Source organism: Pecten maximus, chromosome 11 (genome assembly GCF_902652985.1).
Source record: "Pecten maximus chromosome 11, xPecMax1.1, whole genome shotgun sequence".
NCBI lineage: Eukaryota > Metazoa > Mollusca > Bivalvia > Pectinida > Pectinidae > Pecten > Pecten maximus.
This window is the reverse complement of record NC_047025.1, coordinates 40,930,320-40,953,968: the sequence shown is the minus strand read 5'-3', so window position 1 is coordinate 40,953,968 and position 23,649 is coordinate 40,930,320. Positions and strand designations below refer to the sequence as shown.

The 23,649-nt window shown below is 37.4% G+C and overlaps 3 protein-coding genes and 1 long non-coding RNA gene across 4 annotated transcripts; 1 reads left to right on the top strand and 3 right to left on the bottom strand.

Annotated features, from left to right (window-relative positions):
• Window positions 1-392: 392 nt before the first annotated feature.
• LOC117338275 lies at window positions 393-1,373 on the bottom strand. Its single transcript, XR_004534994.1, has 4 exons — window positions 1,350-1,373; window positions 759-969; window positions 487-726; window positions 393-455 (listed from the first exon to the last, which is right to left on the bottom strand). It is a non-coding gene; the product is annotated as an uncharacterized LOC117338275 (long non-coding RNA).
• On the top strand, window positions 720-1,866 carry LOC117338274. Its single transcript, XM_033899562.1, has 2 exons — window positions 720-1,197; window positions 1,303-1,866. The coding sequence occupies exons 1-2, from the start codon at window positions 746-748 to the stop codon at window positions 1,838-1,840; spliced, it is 990 nt and encodes a 329-aa protein (XP_033755453.1). The 5' UTR covers window positions 720-745; the 3' UTR covers window positions 1,841-1,866.
• A 3,063-nt stretch (window positions 1,867-4,929) lies between these two features.
• LOC117338019 (choline dehydrogenase, mitochondrial-like) lies at window positions 4,930-9,992 on the bottom strand. Its single transcript, XM_033899179.1, has 2 exons — window positions 9,769-9,992; window positions 4,930-7,050 (listed from the first exon to the last, which is right to left on the bottom strand). Exons 1-2 carry the CDS (start codon window positions 9,851-9,853, stop codon window positions 5,192-5,194), a joined length of 1,944 nt encoding a protein of 647 aa, XP_033755070.1. The 5' UTR covers window positions 9,854-9,992; the 3' UTR covers window positions 4,930-5,191.
• Window positions 9,993-16,089: 6,097 nt separating this feature from the next.
• LOC117338018 (choline dehydrogenase, mitochondrial-like) lies at window positions 16,090-21,950 on the bottom strand. The gene is made up of 2 exons (XM_033899178.1): window positions 21,778-21,950; window positions 16,090-18,699 (listed from the first exon to the last, which is right to left on the bottom strand). The coding sequence occupies exons 1-2, from the start codon at window positions 21,893-21,895 to the stop codon at window positions 16,787-16,789; spliced, it is 2,031 nt and encodes a 676-aa protein (XP_033755069.1). The 5' UTR covers window positions 21,896-21,950; the 3' UTR covers window positions 16,090-16,786.
• Between the last annotated feature and the right edge of the window lie 1,699 nt (window positions 21,951-23,649).

Here is a 23,649-nt window from a genome sequence, read left to right as displayed (position 1 = left end):
TCCAGGAAATTACCAATGTTTTATATATATTAATAGTAATGTAAGTGATAAAGGTAGGGATAATTTCCTAATTTGATATTTGTATATCTATTGTGTCTAAATGGTGAATAACTAGTTTGATATATTCTAGTTATCGATATGTGTATTCTAAAAACATAAATGTATTAGTATTTGGTTCTGTTAACGTATTTATAACAGAAATTGTGCCATCTCTTTGTTATCGGTTCAAATATGTTACATGTAAGAGTTATGTCCCTTGATTGTCATGTCTGTAGTTTAGTATGTATGTGTGTATGATTAGTATTTCTTGTAATTGTAGGGTTTTATTAATGGATAATAAAACTACCATGAACAACAAAGTGGCATTGGATTATATATACCCACACCTGTAACACTATCTATATTACACAAGGTCATCATTACCTCCCCACTATATTACACAAGGTCATCATTACCTCCCCACTATATTACACAATGTCATCATACCTCCCCACTATCTATATTACACAAGGTCATCATTACCTCCCCACTATATTACACAAGGTCATCATTACCTCCCCACTATATTACACAAGGTCATCATTACCTCCCCACTATCTATATTACACAAGGTCATCATTACCTCCCCACTATCTATATTACACAAGGTCATCATTACCTCCCCACTATCTATATTACACAAGGTCATCATTACCTCCCCACTATATTACACAAGGTCATCATTACCTCCCCACTATATTACACAATGTCATCATTACCTCCCCACTATCTATATTACACAAGGTCATCATTACCTCCCCACTATCTATATACACAAGGTCATCATTACCTCCCCACTATATTACACAAGGTCATCATTACCTCCCCACTATCTATATTACACAAGGTCATCATTACCTCCCCACTATCTATATTACACAAGGTCATCATTACCTCCCCACTATCTATATTACACAAGGTCATCATTACCTCCCCACTATATTACACAAGGTCATCATTACCTCCCCACTATATTACACAAGGTCATCATTACCTCCCCACTATCTATATTACACAAGGTCATCATTACCTCCCCACTATATTACACAAGGTCATCATTACCTCCCCACTATCTATATACACAAGGTCATCATTACCTCCCCACTATCTATATTACACAAGGTCATCATTACCTCCCCACTATCTATATTACACAAGGTCATCATTACCTCCCCACTATCTATATACACAAGGTCATCATTACCTCCCCACTATCTATATTACACAAGGTCATCATTACCTCCCCACTATCTATTACACAAGGTCATCATTACCTCCCCACTATCTATATTACACAAGGTCATCATTACCTCCCCACTATCTATATTACACAAGGTCATCATTACCTCCCACTATCTATATTACACAAGGTCATCATTACCTCCCCACTATCTATATTACACAAGGTCATCATTACCTCCCCACTATATTACACAAGGTCATCATTACCTCCCCACTATCTATATTACACAAGGTCATCATTACCTCCCCACTATCTATATTACACAAGGTCATCATTACCTCCCCACTATCTATATTACACAAGGTCATCATTACCTCCCCACTATCTATATTACACAAGGTCATCATTACCTCCCCACTATCTATATTACACAAGGTCATCATTACCTCCCCACTATCTATATTACACAAGGTCATCATTACCTCCCCACTATATTACACAAGGTCATCATTACCTCCCCACTATATTACACAAGGTCATCATTACCTCCCCACTATCTATATTACACAAGGTCATCATTACCTCCCCACTATCTATATTACACGAGGTCATCATTAGGTCCCCACTATCTATATTACACAAGGTCATCATTACCTCCCCACTATATTACACACGGTCATCGTTACCTCCCCACTATCTATATTACACAAGGTCATTAATACCTCCCCACTATACTACACAAGGTCATCATTACCTCCCAACTTATTTTTTTAGCCCAACCATCATCAGATGGTGGGCTATTCAAATCGCCCTGCGTCCGTGGTCCGTGGTCCGTCCCTCCGTCCGTAAACAATTCTTGTTATCGCTATTTCTCAGAAAGTAATGAAGGGATCTTTCTGTAATTTCATATATAGGTTCCCCTTGGTGCCTAGTTATGCATATTGCATTTTGAGACCAATCGGAAAACAACATGGCCGACAGGCAGCCATCTTGAATTTTGACAATTGAAGTTTGTTATCGCTATTTCTCAGAAAGTAATGAAGGGATCTTTCTCAAATTTCATATATAGTTTTCCCTTGGTGCGTTGTTATGCATATTGCATTTTGATACTAATCGGAAAACAACATGGCCGACAGGCAGCCATCTTGGATTTTGACAATTGAAGTTTGTTATCGCTATTTCTTAGAAACTGATGAAGGGATCTTTCTCAAATTTCATATGTAGGTTCCCCTCGGTGCATAGTTATGCATATTGCATTTTCAGACCAATCGGAAAACAACATGGCTGACAGGCAGCCATCTTGAATTTTGACAATTGAAGTTTGTTATCGCTATTTCTCAGAAAGTACTGAAAGGATCTTTCTGAAATTTCATTTGTAGGTTGCCCTCTGTGCCTAGTTATCTATATTGGATTTTGAGGCCAGTCAAAAAACAACCTGGCTGACAGGCAGCCATCTTGTATTTTGACAATTGAAGTTTGTTATCGCTATTTTACAGATGGAACTGAAGGGATTTTTCTCAAATTTCATATGTAGGTTCCCCTTGGTCCCTGGTATTGCATTTTAGGACAATCCGAAAACAACATCGCCGACTGACAGCCATTATCACTAAATCTTAAATTTTATATATAGGTTCCCCTTGTTTGAAAAGTACTAGAGGGCTGTTTCTGAATTTACACAGATTAGTAAGACTTAGAGGAAGGGAAAAGTAGAGAAAAGATCAATCTGACACGGAACCTATACAGATCATTCAATAGTGGGCGCCAAGATCCCTCTGGGATCTCTTGTTTAAGTGGTTACGTGTATCCTTGTCAATATGGATCCTACTGCTTCAAAGCCCTGAAAGAGTAGAAGGGTGTTCTGATTGCACATGAAGCTGTAATGCAGACTTGGGCATAAAAGTCCTATGAGAAGGACGTAAGGGAAGCCCGATCTTGAGATATCTAGGCGTTGCTTTGTTGGATTGTGCTGGGTTACTTGGCTGCTAGCATAATAATGTACCTTATAGCTGAAATGTGCTAGACAAATGCAATGATGACTAAGTTCGCAAAACAGTGCCAGATGGTCCGTTACTCTATGACCAATACCATTTGCGTTTAAGCTTGGTGTTGTGGCGGGTGACATTACCTCTTAAATCAGAGAAAGATTCTAAAACTGTTAAGCAGTTCCACAGTTTCTGTGCTAAAATTGGTGGGAGTAGTGCAATTACTCGGCCAGAGGAGGAAACTCGGGCTAAAGCCAATCTAGAGGCCTGAGATGCAACACCAGGAAAGCAAGCATTGAACATGTTTTTCATATCATGCATACGCGTCACCCTGTTGCGCGAATCACAGGCGTTTGATGTTCTGACTGTAAATTGAGATATATTTTAACACCATATAAAGATTAGGGTATTTACTAAAAAAAAGGACAGGTAAAGTAAATACCCATATTTTTTATATGGTATGATATCTCGATTTACAGTCAGAACTTCAAACGCCTGTGATTCGCGCAACAGGGTGACACGTATGCATGAGATGAAAAACACGTTCAATGCCTGTGGTCAAATGATGACAAAGGAGTCCCAGGTTTGATATTCTTTTCTTTAGTTTTCTTCAATGTTCGACTTCCGTTCAGTTCCCAAGTTGATGTTGTAGCGGCGTAGTGGTTACGTTCTGGTCTGTCCCCGGAGGCCAAGTGCGACGAGCAGCAATCTGCTCCTGTATTCATGGGCACGACCAAACCTGGGTTACTACGACGCTACACCCATAGAACAATGGTTGATCCGAATGACCCAACCACATCAAGATTCTGTCAAATTGAACCATTTTTAGCCTCAATCTACCTAATCCTGGCGCCAATTGTTTATGCAGCACCAGGTGTGATGGCGACACATCCCACCAAATACACCCGGGGCTATTTACATAACGTTACATATTATTACATGGACAATTCAATATTCAAATTCGGTCACTCATCTGTGAGTTTGGCCGATAATACGTAAACTTCTAGAAAGCCCTATACTATATATACAATGTTGCGTTACATAACGACATGTCATCACGTGTTCATAACATGTTCATCACATGTTCATCACATGTTGCACATTTACTCTCGGAAACACACAACAGATGCTGACTGCCAAACAACCGGCCAGGAGCGGTCAGATCCAGCACAGTCACTGCACAAACAATAAATAGAGGATATTGAATGGTTTCCCGTTTAATATAACATATCTTTCACGAGTATGACAGAATATCGATATTTTCACGAGTGCGAATATCGAAATATTCTGTCATGCTCATCGCTGCAGTGAAAATATTAGTTTTATTACTCGGATAATTTTCTATATTTCACAAAATGCAATAAAATTCCGATTATATCGACTCCTATCTCTAGTTTTAATTTTAATTACATTATCAATTGTAAACTTTAAAGCGACACATTCAATAACAAAACATTTATCATTATACCTAATTTCGAATAAAGATTATGTAAAATAATAGTATCTACCCATTTCCTTTAAGGCCAGGCAGTGACAACCTTAATAGTATCACACACGAAAGAACGCTTGCCAAGTTAATCTTGATACCAAGGTATCGATAGAAAGTAAAATGAAAATTGTGAAAAGGAAATATTGCTTTGATAAATCAATAATTTAAATGTTGTAATTTTAGAATCATTGAAATATCTTGTTCTGCAAGGTACTACTACATAATCAAGCTAAATGTACAAATATTCAAATTTTATTGATATTAATTTTGCAAAGCAAGTTATATAAGGGAATATTGATTTCGTCTGTAGGCCCAGATTACCCCAATACCTTTTAACATCCGATCAGGGAGTCGAACCCCTTTCGCGAAGGTGAAAGACAAGGGTGTTACCGATGTGCCACTCGAATAAAAAAAACTAAATATGAAAAACATAGATCACAAGCCTTTCCATTAACCTTGGAATAGCTGACTGGAACTATAGAAACGTCTTTCCACAATCTATACCTTGTGTTTGTACACAGGTGCCGTAGACCGAGGCAGTGGTTTGTTGCCTAGGATGATATCAGCGGCCTTCTCAGCCAGCATGATTGTAGGGCCATTAAGATTCCCAGTAATGATATTTGGCATGATAGAGGCATCAACAACTCTGAGGTTATCAACACCTAGAACACGTGTTTGAGAATCCACCACAGCCAATGGGTCACTCTCCGATCCCATTTTACATGTACATGACGGATGATAGTCGGTGGTTCCATTAGCACGGTTAAATGCATCAATTTCAGCATCTGTTTGACATTCGGGTCCAGGCGATAGTTCCCGACCAGCACGGAAAGGATCAAACGCTTTCTGTTTAAGCACTTCCCTGATGATTTTAAGACTGTTTCTCAATATCTTCACATCCTTTTCTGTAGACAGGTAGTTAGCTAGGATCTTTGGATGATCTCTGGGATTGCTGGATTTAAGTTTTATACAACCCCTGCTTGTAGCATGCATATGTCCTGCTTGGAGCTGGTATGCATGTTCGTCACCGTAGTTATTCGTGGAACCAGGTTTAAAATGGAACTGGATGTCGGGGTACTGAAGGCCTTCTTCACTTCGGACAAATCCACCACTCTCAAAGTGGGAGGTTGCTCCATCACCTTTCTGGGTGAGGAACCACTGCAGCCCTATGCGGATCATGTTGTGAGGGAACTTCCACTGAGCAGAATAGAGAGTGATAGGTAGCTTACATGTTTCCTGTACAGTAACATTGAAATGGTCCTGGAGGTTCTCCCCAACACCAGGCAAGTGTTGAACCACAGGAATGCCCAATGCCTTAAGTTCATCTGCATTGCCCACACCCGACAACATGAGGAGCTGAGGAGAGTTGATTGAACCTCCACTCAGAATCACGTCCTTCTCTGCTCGTACAATCTGTTTAACACCCTTCTGTTCATACTCTACACCGACGGCTCTCTTGTTCTCAAACACAATCCTGGTTGACAGTGCGTTAGATTCCACTGTCACATTGTCACGTTTTAGTGCGGGCCTGAGGCTGGCCATGGCAGCACTCCAGCGTCGACCTTTGTGAATGGTCATGTCCATCCACCCCACGCCCTCCTGTTGGTAGCCGTTCATGTCGTCTGTAAAAGGGAAGCCGGCCTGCTGACCTGCCTCTATAAAGGCCTGATGCAGCGGGTTGTTGCTTCTACCACGTGCCACATTAAGTGGACCGTCACCCCCTCGGTAGTCATTTTCTCCAAGTTCATGGGTTTGGGATTTTTTAAAGTATGGCAAGCAATCTGCATATGACCATCCTTTTGCTCCAGCCTTTTCCCATCCGTCATAATCACCGGCATTGCCTCGCACGTACACCATGGCATTGAGTGAAGACGATCCTCCCCAGACACGTCCTCGTGGCCAATATATGACACGGTTGTTTATGTGTGGTTCTGGTTCGGTATGGTAGTACCAATTATACTTGTCATTATGCAGGTTGTATTTAAGGGCAGCAGGCATGTGGATCTTCCAGGTGTAGTCTTTTGGACCAGCCTCCAGAACACACACCTTGTTGTTAGGGTCAGCTGACAGCCGATTGGTAAGAGTACAGCCAGCCGAGCCAGCACCAATGATGACGTAGTCGTAGGTGGATCCTGATACCGTGGAGGCATTTCTCACCTGTATACTGCTGGAGAAAGTTGGCCTCACTTGACAGGTGGTGCTGAACTGTCGGCAATGGAAAGTGACAACACCTGGTTTTGTACCTGGATTGATCATTTGTTTAATGGAACAGACTAGCGAATCCTCCTTGATATGGTCAATCATATGATCTGCTGTGGGTACAAGCAAGTCTGTGACACACACCGTAGACCCTACACCTGGTAACACACCGAAACAAAATATTGAGTTAAATGGGAATCTTTTAATGCAAAGAATTAAAACATAACGTCAGAATTTTCAAACGAGAAAAATATATTACTTTTCTTGTCTATAAACACTATTTCTACCACAATACCCTGTGTTATTCAACTCTCAGACCATCAGTTAATCATTACAGCTGTTGATTAACAATCTGTTTATACCACACGTGGTATAAACTCTGTACGCATTTTGATTGGTTAACACGGTGAACTTTGACCCAAGCTGCAATTGTTATTGACGTCATCAATAATCTAAAGACGTCACATCACCGGGTCCCGGACGTCACCGGTACACTTTATTTGCATACGTGACATTATACTTGTCCACGTTTCCCTTTGATTCAAGCCGATATTATTGTGGTAGAAACAGGTCAAACGACTCGAAATTGTTGGATATGGAATTTATTTCACACTCGTAAGATATTTTTTAAAAGTTGCAAAAAACACTCGCTAAAGCTCGTGTCTTTTGTAACTTTAAAAAAATAACTTACTCGTGTGAAATAAATTCCATATCCAACAACCACTCGTTGTGTAACCTCTATTTCTACCACAATACCCTGTGTTATTCAACTCTCAGATCATCAGTTAATCATTACAGCTGTTGATTAACAATCTGTTTATACCACACGTGGTATAAACTTTGTGCGCATTTTGATTGGCTAACACGGTGAACTTTGACCCAAGCTGCATTTGTTATTGACGTCATCAATAATCTAATGACGTCACATCAACGGGTCCCGGACGTCACCGGTACACTTTATTTACGCATACGCGAAATGAAACAGGTCATACGACTCGAAATTGTTGGATATGGAATTTATTTCACACTCGTAAGTTATTTTTAAAAAGTTGCAAAAAACAAGAATAAATTACTCGTGTGAAATAAATTCCATATCCAACATCACTCGTTGTGTAACCTCTATTTATATAATATATCATTGACAATTCTCGTTCTGTTGTAACTATATCAATTATTTGATAGCATAGCTACATATATAATAAAATCATTGTTCATATAAATCATTTCAAATCTTTACACTAACATATCCCATTCCAAACTTAAGGAACGCCTTCTTAGAAAGATGGACGGACCCAGGAAGTACGTCGAGGATGAAATCGTGAGAGTTTAATTTCTGCATCATTGCTGACGAAAGATATTTATTTGGGAACAAACCGCCCATCTCTTGGTGTCCTTATTGTTTGTTTTCATACAAAGCTGATTATATCGAGGAACCTATCAGAACAGGTTACAGAGCAGAGACTTTCAATTTCAACTCCTCTAAGTCTAATGTTTCTTATGTTTGTCTTGCGCTGTAACTGAATAAGCTATCGCAGGCCCCTCACCTGAGGTTACGTGGCCGGCGTTCTGACTTAGCTATAGCAGCCCCCTCACCTGAGGTTACGTGGCCGGCGTTTTGACTTAGCTATCGCAGGCCCCTCGCCTGAGGCTACGTGGCCGGCGTTCTGACTTAGCTATCGCAGCCCCCTCACCCGAGGTTACGTCGCCGGCGTTCTGACTTAGCTATCGCAGCCCCCTCACCTGAGGTTACGTGGCCGGCGTTCTGACCTAGCTATCGCAGCCCCCTCACCTGAGGCTACGTGTCCGGCGTTCTGACTTAAATATCGCTGCCACCTCACCTGAAGTTACGTGGTCGGCGCTCTGACTAAGCTATCGGAGCAATGAAACAGACCACGCCTCCGTGTCCGACTCAACTGTTCATATTTTCTCTATGTAAATTTAGGTTTCAGATCACCTGAGGACAAAGTCTAAAGAGCACTATTCTAAACGTCATTTGTCCAGCTTCGCGCGTCCTTAAACAATCTACAAAGTGTCATGAATTTTGGTCAGCGGCATGCTTGGATGTAGGGCTACCAAAATCCTTGATCTACTTTTAAAGTCACAGGAGGTCAGATGACCGACTTCGCAATAGCCAAGTGACACAGGGTCATGCTAATGGGCCAGTATGATACTGGGATGAAGGACTAACAAGTCTGTTCAAATAATTGACATTGACCTGCTTTCAATGGCACTTGGGTCAAATGTCTTAATATTTTTAAGCAACTCTATAATTTTATAAAAAATGATAATAATAAGAGGCACATATTCCTGGTATCATGCCGGTAGCATGCTAGAGCAAAGTCAAAGTTCTATCATGGCCACAGCGGCCAATTTTTTTCAAATAATTTCTTAACAACCCAAACAAAAAGTCTAGTTTAATGATATTAGGCCAATGACATACAGTGATGAATGACACCAATCTATTTCCCAAAAACTAATATGCCTAGTATTATAACATTAGTCGGTGGGTATCCTGGTATGAATAGCTACAATCTAACTAGATGGTCATTATCACTACGTTACATGAACGATGTTCATGTAACGTAGTGATATTGACCATCTAGATTTTAATTAGATTGGAATAGCTATGAAGTTTGTTCAAATGAACAAGCCTTTCTCTACTAGGACACGTGGTGGGATGCGATAATCTTATTTTAAAAGTAAAATATAATTTATCAGTATACTTCTGAACTCGGGTGGTCGATAAGTCCTGTGGGGCTCTGGTTTGTTCGTAGTTTGCCCTGGTTTTGTCGATGTCGAGTTGAAAATAATCAAATACAAATATGAATAGGTAGATACTACATCTGTTCTGTACCAATCAGCTGTACACTACACACCTAACACAGTCTGTAGGATGGGGCGGTACGGGGACACTGCAGATGGTCGAAATATGCTGATACCCGTTTTCAAAACAGTGGTCATGGTGACAGTCTACCTTTAGGACAACTCTGTTGGTGTCGTATATCTGTAATTAAACAAAAGTACATTTAACTGACTCGTTACTGGGTCAATAGCAATACTTTTTCCATGTGGCAACCTCCATCGGTAAGCTATTGCCATGCTTAGAGGATATTCCTTACCTAAATTATTATACACATTTGGTAAACTACTAAAACTAAAGACGAATACTGTAAATTATATATCACATTGTATAGGGACATGATTGTCCTGCCAGGTTATTTACAGAAAAGGCACACGTTCATAGGTTCATGAACCCAATTACAAAATCTCACACGACCAATGTAAAGTTTACAAAAATCTCACGTCACAGTTGACAGATTTACAGGGACGTTTTCATACCACATCGAAGGATATATAATTTTCATACTGACAGAATGACAGGAAGTATAGTTATCATACTGACAGAATTACAGGAAGTATAATTATCATACTGACAGAATTACAGGAAGTATAAATATCATACTGACAGAATTACAGGAAGTATAAATACCATACAGACAGAATTACAGGAAGTATAATTATCATACTGACAGAATTACAGGAAGTATAATTATCATACTGACAGAATTACAGGAAGTATAATTATCATACTGACAGAATTACAGGAAGTATAATTATCATACTGACAGAATTACAGGAATTATAATTATCATACTGACATAATTACAGGAGTAGAATTATCATACTGACAGAATTACAGGAAATATAATTATCATACTGACAAAATTACAGGAGGTATAATTATCATACTGACAAAGATACAGGAGTAGAATTATCATACTGACAGAATTACAGGAAGTATAATTATCATACTGACAAAATTACAGGAAATATAATTATCATACTGACAAAATCACAAGATGTATAATTATCATACTGACAGAATTACAGGAAATATAATTATCATACTGACAAAGTTACAGGAGTATAATGATCATACTGACCAAATTACAGGAAGCATAATTATCATGCTGACAAAATTACAGGAAGTATAATTATCATACTGACAGAATTACAGGAAGTTTAATTATCATACTGAAATAATTACAGGAAGTATAATTATCATACTTATCAAATGACAGGAAGTATAATTATCATACTGACAAAGTTACAGGAGTATAATGATCATACTGACAGAATTACAGGAAGTATAATTATCATACTGACAGAATTACAGGAAATATAATTATCATACTGACAAAATTACAGGAGTATAATTATCATACTGACATTATTACAGGAAGTATAATTATCATACTGACAGAATTACAGAAAATATAATTATCATACTGATAGAATTACAGGAAGTATAATTATCATACTGACAGAATTACAGAAAATATAATTATCATACTGATAGAATAACAGAAAGTATAATTATCATAATGACAGAATATTACAGAAAATATAATTATCATACTGATAGAATTACAGGAAGTATAATTATCATACTGACAAAGTTACAGGAAGTATAATTGTCATACTGACATATTTACAGGAAGTATAATGATCATACTGACATTATTACAGGAAGTATAATTAGCATACTGACAGAATTACAGGAAGTATAATTATCATACTTATCAAATGACAGGAAGTATAATAATCATACTGACAGAATTACAGAAAGTATAATTATCATACTGACATTATTACAGGAAGTATAATTATCATACTGACAGAATTACAGAAAGTATAATTATCATACTGACAGAATTACAGGAAGTATAATTATCATACTGACAGAATTACAGGAAGTATAATTATCATACTGACAGAATTACAGGAAGTATAATTATCATACTGATAGAATTACAGGAAGTATAATTATCATACTGATAGAATTACAGGAAGTATAATTATCATACTGACAAAGTTACAGGAGTATAATGATCATACTGACAGAATTACAGGAAGTATAATTATCATACTGACAGAATTACAGGAAGTATAATTATCATACTGACAAAGTTACAGGAAGTATCATTATCATACTGATAGAATAACAGAAAGTATAATTATCATACTGACAGAATTACAGAAAGTATAATTATCATACTGACATTATTACAGGAAGTATAATTATCATACTGACATAATTACAGAAAATATAATTATCATACTGATAGAATTACAGGAAGTATAATTATCATACTGACAGATTTACAGAAAGTATAATTATCATACTGACAGAATTACAGGAAGTATATTTATCATACTGACAGAATTACAGGAGTATAATGATCATACTGACAGAATTACAGGAAGTATAATTATCATACTGACAGAATTACAGGAGTATAATGATCATACTGACAGAATTACAGGAAGTGCAATTATCATACTGACAGAATTACAGGAAGTATAATTATCATACTGACAGAATTACAGGAAGTGCAATTATCATACTGACAGAATTACAGGAAGTGCAATTATCATACTGACAGAATTACAGGAAGTATAATTATCATGCTTATCAAATGACAGGAAGTATAATTATCATACTGACAGAATTACAGAAAGTATAATTATCATGCTTATCAAATGACAGGAAGTATAATTATCATACTGACAGAATTACAGAAAGTATAAATATCATACTGACATTATTACAGGAAGTATAATTATCATACTTATCAAATGACAGGAAGTATAATTATCATACTGACAGAATTACAGAAAGTATAATTATCATACTTATCAAATGACAGGAAGTATAATTATCATACTGACAGAATTACAGGAAGTGCAATTATCATTCTGACAAAATTTGAGGAAGAATTATCATAATACTTACAAAAGTTACAGAAAGTGTAATTATCACAATGATAAAGTTACAGAAAGTGTAATTATCACAATGATAAAGTTACAGAAAGTGTAATTATCACAATGATAAAGTTACAGGAATATAATTGTCATACTGACAATGTTATATATCGAACTGTACGGTATGAAGAATTCCTTCCTGTGAGCCGCCGCCATTGGACACGGGGAATACACCACTCGTATATATACAAATTTCTATCAATTACTTCATATGATAATTGGGATGATCGCGTGATACTTACCTGGGTTATATTACATTTTACCTGTTAAAACTCTGACCTAGTTATCCTTGCGAATGGCTGACAAACAATGCTGCCTCATTACTTACAATGATTATACGCTCACTTACACGACTCCAGACCTGTTATAAGCAATAGTATGGTGGGTAATACTGTACCAGGGATTACAACAGTAACACAATCCACACTGTATCCAGTGAAACACAACACTAGACCATAGTCGTAGCTGATAGCCGGTCGTAGCATAGAAAACCCCACAAAAGAACAACATGTATATGTATACACGAGAATTCATCTGTACTAATGAAATTGCATCATATAGATCCCATGATACTTTACATTCCTAACAAGATCTTACCGATATACATGTAAAGCGTCGTACATTCCTAACCGGTAATGGATTTCGTCTGTGACGTTTCGGAGAATTCACACGTCACCTTCATCAGACAAATGATCAGTGTATCGTTTGAGTAAAGTCATTGGACCTTCACTAATTAAATTCATAACTGGTTGCGATGTACGAAAGTCATTTTCATTTCCATATCTACAAACATGAATATGTTTCAAAAGTAAATTGAGGTGAACCTGCGGAATTAATACAGCTACGAAACTCAACACTGCAGCCGTCACCATTCTCGTTAACTAGGGTGTGAAACAATACGTTTTCTTCCTCCTCTTCGTTTAAACAATATTTTAAATGGTCTCACTCCATGCGTGTAAAGAATTACTTTCATTGTTATTGGAAAACAAGCTTCGAGCTATGTCTTCTTCTTAGAAACAAGTACGGTACGCCAATTTTTTTTTATCCTCACTGGAACTAGCACCGTCTCTATTTTTTACATAAACCTATCGCTTCCGTGCATTTAAATCTAGATGACCCACAGACATTTCGCTGATGTGTCCGGTACTATTTTGGTAGCATTACAGGTAAGGGTACTAAGCTGATGTGTTCGGTACTTAAAAGTGCAATCAATGATTGCGAAAGCTCACTGGCGGCAGCAGTCGCACTATGCATTCGTTTGTTATGTATGTATAAGCATGTCATTTTGAAATTGTACGTCACAATATCTCTCCTAGACCTTTAATGGATGTATAAAAGCTTTCCAAAACTTACCCCCAAAAACTTTAAACTGGGTGTTGGTGCCAAAAAACCCATAAGCCCACAAAATGGTAAAATGCGAAAAAAATACATGATTTTGCTATAACATCACTTTTAGACTTCTAATGAATGTACATTTGTATAAACCAAATTAGAAGTGTGTGATGAGTATACTTTTGGACACTGAAAGCTTTCCAAAAACAATAGTTGTATCTGATAGCCGTTCGTATATATCACAACCGGTAATGGATTTCGTCCGTGACGTTTCGGAGAATGATCAGTGTAGCGTTTGAGTAAAGTCATTGGACCTTCACTAATCAAATTCATAACTGGTTGCGATGTACGAAAGTCATTTTCATTTCCATATGTACAAACATGAATATGTTTCAAAATTAAATTGAGGTGAACCTGCGGAATTAATAGAGCTACGAAATTCAATACTGCACAGCTGTCACCATTCCCGTTAACAAGAGTGTAGCAATTCGTTTTCTTCCTCCTCTTCGTTTAAACAATATTTTAAATGGTCTCACTCCATAGTGTAAATAATTACTTTCATTGTTATTGGAAAACAAGCTTCGAGCTATGTCTTCTTCTAAGAAACAAGTACGATACACCAATTTCCTTTCTTTTCCACGAACGATTTCGGTGATGTGTCCGTAATTAAAAAGGAGTATTAAGTTGAAGTCCGGTACTAAAGTGTAGATACCCAGTTTAGGTAACTAAATTGATGCTTCCGGTACTAAAAAGGTAGATACCCAGTTTAGGTAACTAAATTGATGCTTCCGGTACTAAAAAGGTAGATACCCAGTTTAGGTAACTAAATTGATGCTTCCGGTACTAAAAAGGTAGATAACCAGTTTAGGGTACTAAGTTGATGTCCGTACTAGAAAGGTAGATACCCAGTTTAGGGTATTAAGTTGAAGTCCGGTACTAAAAAGGTAGATACCCAGTTTAGGTAACTAAATTGATGCTTCCGGTACTAAAAAGGTAGATAACCAGTTTAGGGTACTAAGTTGATGTCCGTACTAGAAAGGTAGATACCCAGTTTAGGGTATTAAGATGAAGTCCGGTACTAAAAAGGTAGGTACCCAGTTTAGGGTACTAAATTGATGTGTCCGGTACTAAAAAGGTAGATACCCAGTTTAGGGTACTAAATTGATGTGTCCGGTACTAAAAAGGTAGATACTCAGTTTAGGGTACTAAAAAGGTAGATACCCAGTTTAGAGCACTAAGTTGATGTCCGGTACTAAAGTGTAGATACCCAGTTTAGGGTACTAAGTTGATGTGACCGGTACTAAAAAGGTAGATACCCAGATTAGGGTACTAAGTTGATGTCCGGTACTAAAGTGTAGATACCCAGTTTAGGGTACTAAGTTGATGTGACCGGTACTAAAAAGGTAGATACCCAGTTTAGGGTACTAAGCTGATATGACCGGTCTTCTGTACGAGAACAATTATCATAGATAGGCTGCTGACATTTGATACTAGAACGTTTATTTTGTTGTTTGAAAAAAAATACTGCATTGAACAAAACAGGAAAAATGATACTGACGTTTTCATAATTGGTAACACTGCCGTGTCGACATACTTCAATTGTAATTTATTTTTTAATATTTACATTTACACTGCAGCCCCACTATATAACTTTACCAAGCTCACTTGGAAGTTATGAGTCCATAACTTCCAAATCTTCATTATGACGTCATTAATATAGTGACGTCATAATTGTCACGTCGGCGATAACGAAAGATGGCTGTTGAAAAGGCTGTTCCGTCTTTGACGATAATAATTTGTTCATTCATCGTCGGAGCAAAATTCCTGGATATAGTATTTAAAAATCGTTGTCAAATGTAAATATAAGCATTGAACTGCTTTTAGTTGGAAGTTATGGTCTGATGAATGCCAACTGGACAAAGGCAAATTCAACATGAAGCGCTAGCGCGATTCATTAAATTTGCCTTTGTCCAGTTGGCATTCATCAGCCCATAACTTCCAACTGAAAGCAGTTCAATGCTTAATTTATTGTGGCCATATGCCCATTGGTACATATTATACCTCATCATACCTATCTCATTATAGCCACCAGTAGAAGTAGTAGAACAGTGGAAGGATTGTTCACATTAAACAATACTTCCTTGTAACTCTTCCAATTAGCAACTTATTATTCAAGAACGATTTTTCAATGTTACTTCATGGTTTCATTTCATATCAAAACATTTTATTGACACAAGGACAATCGGATTGGACAGCAGGCAAAGCCTATATAAGTCCTCTCCCAAAACAGAAACATACACAATGGTACAAACATGGACATAATATAACACATTACATATTACAATCTCAATGCTTAACAAAGAGGCAGCTCCATTAGATTAGTATTAATTTTGTTTTATGAAGAGAATACTCTAACCTTTTAAAATAGGTAAAACGTTATTTAAAGCAAAAAGACAGAAAAGGCATTTATATCCTAATTGAATAAAATTTAACATACAAACTGTATGGAATAACATCTGATGATATTGAATTTCCTTATCCCAACATATACAGGCCACATAGTACATTACTTCATGGTTAATGCATTTAATCCGTTTTTGAGGAATTATAGAATTGGTTTGATTGATGGATCACCAACACACCGAAAATCACAGAAACATTTTCGTTTAATAGGCTTAATGTTCATCCACGGATACTGTTGTTTGTTTGTCTCTCGGATCAGCAGATCGAATAGACTCATTTACCGTCCTGTACATAGTTTTTGTACACAGGAGCCGTAGACGGAGGCAGTGGTTCGTTGCCTAGGATGATATCAGCAGCCTTCTCAGCCAGCATGATTGTAGGGCCATTAAGATTCCCAGTAATGATATTTGGCATGATAGAGGCATCAACAATTCTGAGGTTATCGACACCTAGAACACGAGTTTGAGAATCCACCACAGCCATTGGGTCACTCTCCGATCCCATTTTACATGTACATGATGGGTGATAGTCGGTGTCTGCGTTAGCACGATTGAAGGCATCGATATCGGCATCTGTTTGACATTCAGGTCCAGGCGATAGTTCCCGACCAGCACGGAAAGAATCAAACGCCTTTTGTTTGAACACTTCCCTAGCAACTTTGATACAGTCTCTCATTGTCCTCACATCATATTCTGTGGACAAATAGTTGGCTACGATCTTTGGGTGGTCTCTAGGATTCCGGGATTTCAATTTGATATAGCCCCTACTTGTCGCACGCATAGGTCCAGCGTGGATTTGGTAAGCGTGTTCATTCCCAGTTTTGCGCCCATGATCATTCGTAGCTACAGGTACAAAATGGAACTGGATGTCAGGGTACTCGAGGTTCTCTTCACTTGGAACAAACCCTCCACTCTCAAAATGTGTGGTAGCTCCATCACCTTTCTGAGTGAGGAACCACTGCAGCCCTATGCGGATCATATTATGAGGGAACTTCCACTGAGCAGAATAGAGGGTGATGGGAAGCTTGCATGCTTCTTGTACAGTAACATCAAGGTGGTCTTGGAGGTTCTCCCCAACACCAGGCAAGTGTTGAACCACAGGGATGTCCAGCGCCTTAAGTTCATCTGCATTGCCCACACCCGACAACATGAGGAGCTGAGGAGAGTTGATTGATCCTCCACTCAGAATCACATCCTTCTCTGCTCGTACAATCTTTTTAACACCCTTCTGTTCATACTCTACACCAACAGCTCTCTTGTTCTCAAACACAATCCTGGTAGACAGTGCGTTAGATTCCACTGTCACATTGTCACGTTTTAGTGCGGGCCTGAGGCTGGCCATGGCAGCACTCCAGCGTCGACCTTTGTGAATGGTCATGTCCATCCACCCCACGCCCTCCTGTTGGTAGCCGTTCATGTCGTCCGTAAAAGGGAAGCCGGCCTGCTGACCTGCCTCTATAAAGGCCTGATGCAGAGGGTTGTTGCTCCTCCCACGCGACACATGAAGTGGACCATCACCACCTCTGTAGTCGTTTTCTCCAAGTTCGTGGGTTTGTGATTTTTTAAAATATGGCAAGCAATCTGCATAAGACCATCCTTTCGCTCCAGCCTTTTCCCATCCGTCATAATCACCGGCATTGCCACGCACGTACACCATGGCATTGAGTGAGGACGATCCTCCCCAGACACGTCCTCGTGGCCAGTACATGACACGGTTGTTCATGTGTGGTTCTGGTTCGGTATGGTAGTACCAGTTGTACTTATCATCACACAGATTGTACATGAGCGCAGCAGGCATGTGGATCTTCCAGGTGTAGTCTTTTGGACCAGCCTCCACAACACACACCTTGTTGTTAGGGTCAGTTGACAGCCGATTGGTAAGAGTACAGCCAGCCGAGCCAGCACCAATGATGACGTAGTCGTATGTGGATCCACCTCCTGATACCGTGGAGGCATTTCTCACCTGTATACTACTGGAAAAAGTTGGCCTCACATGACAGGTGGTGCTGAACAACCTACATTGGACATTCACTCCCCCTGACTTCCTTGTGGCAAGAATTGCATCTGGGGGTACCTGCTGTTTGATGGGACTGGCTGGTAGATTCTCCAAGATATGGTCAAGCACATGGTCTACTGTGGGTACAACCAAGTCTGTGTCACACTTCAGATCATCCGTAGACCCCACACCTGATAACACCGAAACAAAATATTGTGTTACTAGTAAATGGGAACCATTTAATGTAAATAATTTGCAAATAACGTCAGAATATGTAGATATAAAAAAAGAGAGAAAAATATATCACGTTCCTTTTCTATAAACACTATTTATATTATAGATTATTTACAGTTCTCGTCCTATTGTAACTATATTCATAATTTGATAGCCTACATATATAATAACATTATTGTTAATGTTTATTATATAAAACCTTTACCTTTACAGGAACGCCTTCAAATAAAGATGGACGTCGTGATAAATATATTATCAGGTATTAAGATTATTTTTTTTAAATAAAAATTGGTATAGGTTACAAAATAAATTTCTTTGAACAAGAAAACCATACATCACCAAGAACACCGTGTATACCGCCACATTTAGGAGCACGGCTATGCGTTGTAGTAGGGCACGCGTCTCCGAAGCGGCACGGATGTGAGAAATCATATTGAAATTGTTCCCATAAGGTATCATTCGTAGCAAATACTTTTATTGCATTTTTGCCAGTGAAATATAGTTATACATGTATATAGTTTTCCGTGTCAGAGCTAACCTTTGTATTCACCTCATTGAAACTTACTGATTTTTCCAGTCGAAGCGGAGATAGATAAATTGGTTATTTTGCTGTATTTCTGAAATATTCAGATTTGTTTTAGACAAAATACTAGCTGGACTTTAGCTATTCATGCACAGTTTCTCCGATAACAGCGGAAAACGCTTAAATTGCGTTGATAAGTCCTTTCAAAATAGCGCCGTCAAATTGACGTGGAGTAACGTCACAAAGAGATGACGTCATGAATTCCCGCACTTTTTGAAACTATAAATTTTAGATGTTTTTAATTTTGTTTTTAAGAAGATCAATATGAAATAATTATTTTTTCTTTGTTTTCATGGTAAATACTCAAATGTGATTGGTCGAAAAAACTCTTTTCATTCTTCTATGAAAGAAATTCCGAGAATGTGACGTCACAATACGACAATTGACGTTGCGTATTGATTTGAGAAAAAGAATCCCATTTAAAACCAGTAAAATTGTACATAAAACATGTTTTAAATTAGGAAATCATTTTCAAAAATTTATTATAAGCGTTGATGTCAATTATTTTTTAGTTTCATCGGGGTATGAAACAAATTTTGTTTGCACACTTCTGTAAGAATCCGCTACGCGGATTCATACAGTTTGCAAACAAATTTTGTTTGCACACTTCTGTAAGAATCCGCTACGCGGATTCATACAGTTTGCAAACAAAATTTGTTTCATACCCCGATGAAACTAAAAAATAATTGACATCAACGCTTATAATAAATTTTTGAAAATGATTTTCTAATTTAAAACCCGATGAAACTAAAAAAAAATTGACATCAATGCTTAAATGCAATAAAAAAAACAATTGAAGGGTTTCCCGTTTAGTATAACATATATTTCACTCGTATGACAGAATATTTCGATATTTTTCACTCGTGATATCGATATTCTGTCATACTCGTGAAATATATGTTATATTAAACGGGAAACCATTCAATATCCTCTATATATTACGGAACCCAGAGATGTATACTGTATCTTAAATGCTTGAAAATGTTAGAGAATGATCAAAAATTGTTTTAAAACACGTAAAATGCCGATTGTTTTACGAGAAACCCTTAATGTGCACATTTACTACCAAATATCCTTGTAAACAAGAAACAGCAGGGAAATCATGGTACATATGCCATCTGAACGAAAAAGTACACATTGGAATCGTCGCTTGCACAAGCCAGGAAGCATGATGGTACCCGACACCATATGATATTGTTCCAACAAGGATGGAAATATTATAGGTATTACATATCTGAAAAGTTCAGATCAAATATCAAATATCACAATGAATGTCTTTTTAAACACGTGACTTCTTGTGGTGATTTAGGCTCGATGAATACGAATATATCTTGCCACAATCCAAACGGTATTGATCCCGAATGGTCTTTTTACATTTCCATATGTTTAACTAGATACCGGTTTATAATAAAAAGTCTGTTGCAAAAGTTACACTGGAATTTCCGTGTTTTCCTTTCGGAACTTGAATGGCCAACTAAGGTTTTGATGTTGTTTGCACACTTATCGCAATTAATAGTTTTCTTCTCGTATGTCTAACAAGTGGATAGTTATCCTCGACAAAAGTTTCACATTGTGATAATGAATAACCTTCACCGCCGTGTTTTAATTTTATATGATAAAACACCGTCGACGAGGACTTCAAAGTTTTCCTGCATTTTTGACATATTTCTATTGGATGGGTCTCATGTTTACGTTTGGTATGTTGTTCGAGGTGAACTCTGGCGTGAAGGATTCCCCACAGTGACAGCGTTGGTGTTGAATGCTCTCATGCTTCATGACGTGCAGTGCCAATAACGATTCCAATGTGTATGTCTACATACAGATATGGTATTTATACCTTGGCTACTCTGTTGTTTCTTCTTCACAAAGGAGATTGGATTAAGTCATCTGTACAGCGAATATAACAAAGTTCATGCTTATACATTATACACAGTCGCGTCCTCATGCGCCACCGACAGACGGGACCCCATGGGCAACACAAAAATTGTGATAGTAAATGTGCAATGTTTTTTTTTATCATTTTCAAACACATTTTAAGCATTATCCCTGTTTAAAAGCAATGTAAATTCCACCATGCTCGTTAAGTAATTTTGGCGATCTATCAAGTGTTGTGAAAGGCCCCGAGAACACGGCACCACATACAACCATCTGATCACGTCTAGAAATACCTTAGATAGCCATGGGTTCCGTATTTGCTACGAAAAGATACATAATGGGAACAATATCAACATAATTTCTCATCTGTCAAACCCTTGCCGCTTCGGGGCCGTGCCCTTCTACGACACACATATAGCTAACATCTAGTTTTCCCTCTTTTCTGAGGCGAAAGAAAAAGGCTTGGTCGAGGGAAAACAGGTGTTAACTTGCTGATATCCCCAACCACATACTTAACTTGTATATTAAATGCCAATAATATACAAGTTATACAACATCTCAAAAGTACACAACCCACCTGACACAGTCTGTAGTTTGGGGTGGTATGATGACACGGCAGCATTTGATGTGGCGAGGAGTCTGCCGAGACGACTAGGGCGAAGAAGGCCTATACAAGTTTTTCTAACAGTCGCCATGGTAACGGTTTACTTGTTGTACAATTACCTATTGATGCAGTTTACCATTTTCTGTCGATACGGTTTATCTGTAAAGAATTAAATACAATAAAAATATCTCTATTGACGTATTTCTGTAATATATTAAATACAATAAAATATCTCTATTGACGTATTTCTGTAATATATTAAATACAATAAAATATCTCTATTGACGTGGTATTTCTGTAATATATTAAATACAATAAAATATCTCTATTGACGTAATTCTTTAATATATTAAATACATAGAGGATATTGAATGGTTTCCCGTTTAATATAGCATATATTTCACGAGTATGACAGAATATTGATATTTTCACGAGTGAAAACTATCGAAATATTCTGTCATACGAGTGAAATATATGATATACTAAACGGGAAACCCTTCAATTGTTTTTTTTATTGTATTTCATATTGGTCTTCTTAAAAACAAAATTAAAAACATCTAAAATGTAAAGTGTCAAAAAGTGCAGGAATTAATGACGTCATCTCTTTGTGACGTTACTCCACGTCAACTTGACGGCGCTATTTTGAAAGGACTTATCAACGCAATTTAAGCGTTTTCCGCTGTAATCGAAGAATCTGTGCATGAATAGCTAACGTCAAGTGAGCATTTAATCAAAAACTAGTCAGAATATTTCTAAAAAACAGCAAAATAACCAATTTATCTATCTCCGCTTCGATTGGAAAAATTTTCAACGAGGTGAATACAAAGGTCCGCTCTGACTTGTGAAAAACGGAAAACTTATATTTTCACTGCAAAATCTTATATTTTCACTGCTCATCGCTGCAGTGAAAATATAAGTTTTATTAGTTTCATAAATAGAGGATATTGAATGGTTTCCCGTTTACTATAACATATATTTTACGAGTATGACAGAATATCGATATTTTCACGAGTGCGAGGCACGAGTGAAAAATATAGAAATATTCTGTCATACGAGTGAAATATATGTTATATTTAACGGGAAAACATTCAATTTTCTTTTTATTGTATTTCATCAACTTCAAAACAAAATTAAAAACATCGAAAAATTACTTGTCAAAAAGTGCGGGAATCAGTAATGACGTCATCTCTTTGTGACGTTACTCCATGTCAACTTGACGTCGCCATTTTGAAACGACTGATCAGCGCAATATTTAAGCGTTTTCTGCCGTTATCGAAGAATCTGTGCATGAATAGCTAACGTTAAGTGAGTATTTCGTCAAAAACTAGTAAGAATATTTCAGAAATACAGCAAAATAACCAATTTATCTATCTCCAATTCGATTGAAAACATATGCAAGTTTCAACGAGGTGAATACAAAGATCTGCTCTGATTGCTCAAAAACGGAAATCTTATATTTTCACTGCAAAACTTATATTTTCACTGAAAAATCTTATATTTTCACTGCAAAATCATCGCTGCAGTGAAAATATAAGTTTTATTAGTTTGATAAATTTCTATATTTCACTGGCAAAACTGCAATAAATCTGTATATTTCACTGGCAAAAATGCAATAGGTATTTCTGTAAGGATTTAAATACAATAAAACATTCTCTATCGAGGCAGTATATCCGTAACAAATTATAAGGAGACATAAGCTGGATATATAGAAAATCGTGTCTTATTTAAGGGTAATATATTAGTTATAATATGGAATAATCTCAGCAAGTAATATCGGCACCAACAGCCAACTATTTCATTAATAATATATTATTTAATGTTAATGATTGACAAACTTTGTATTAT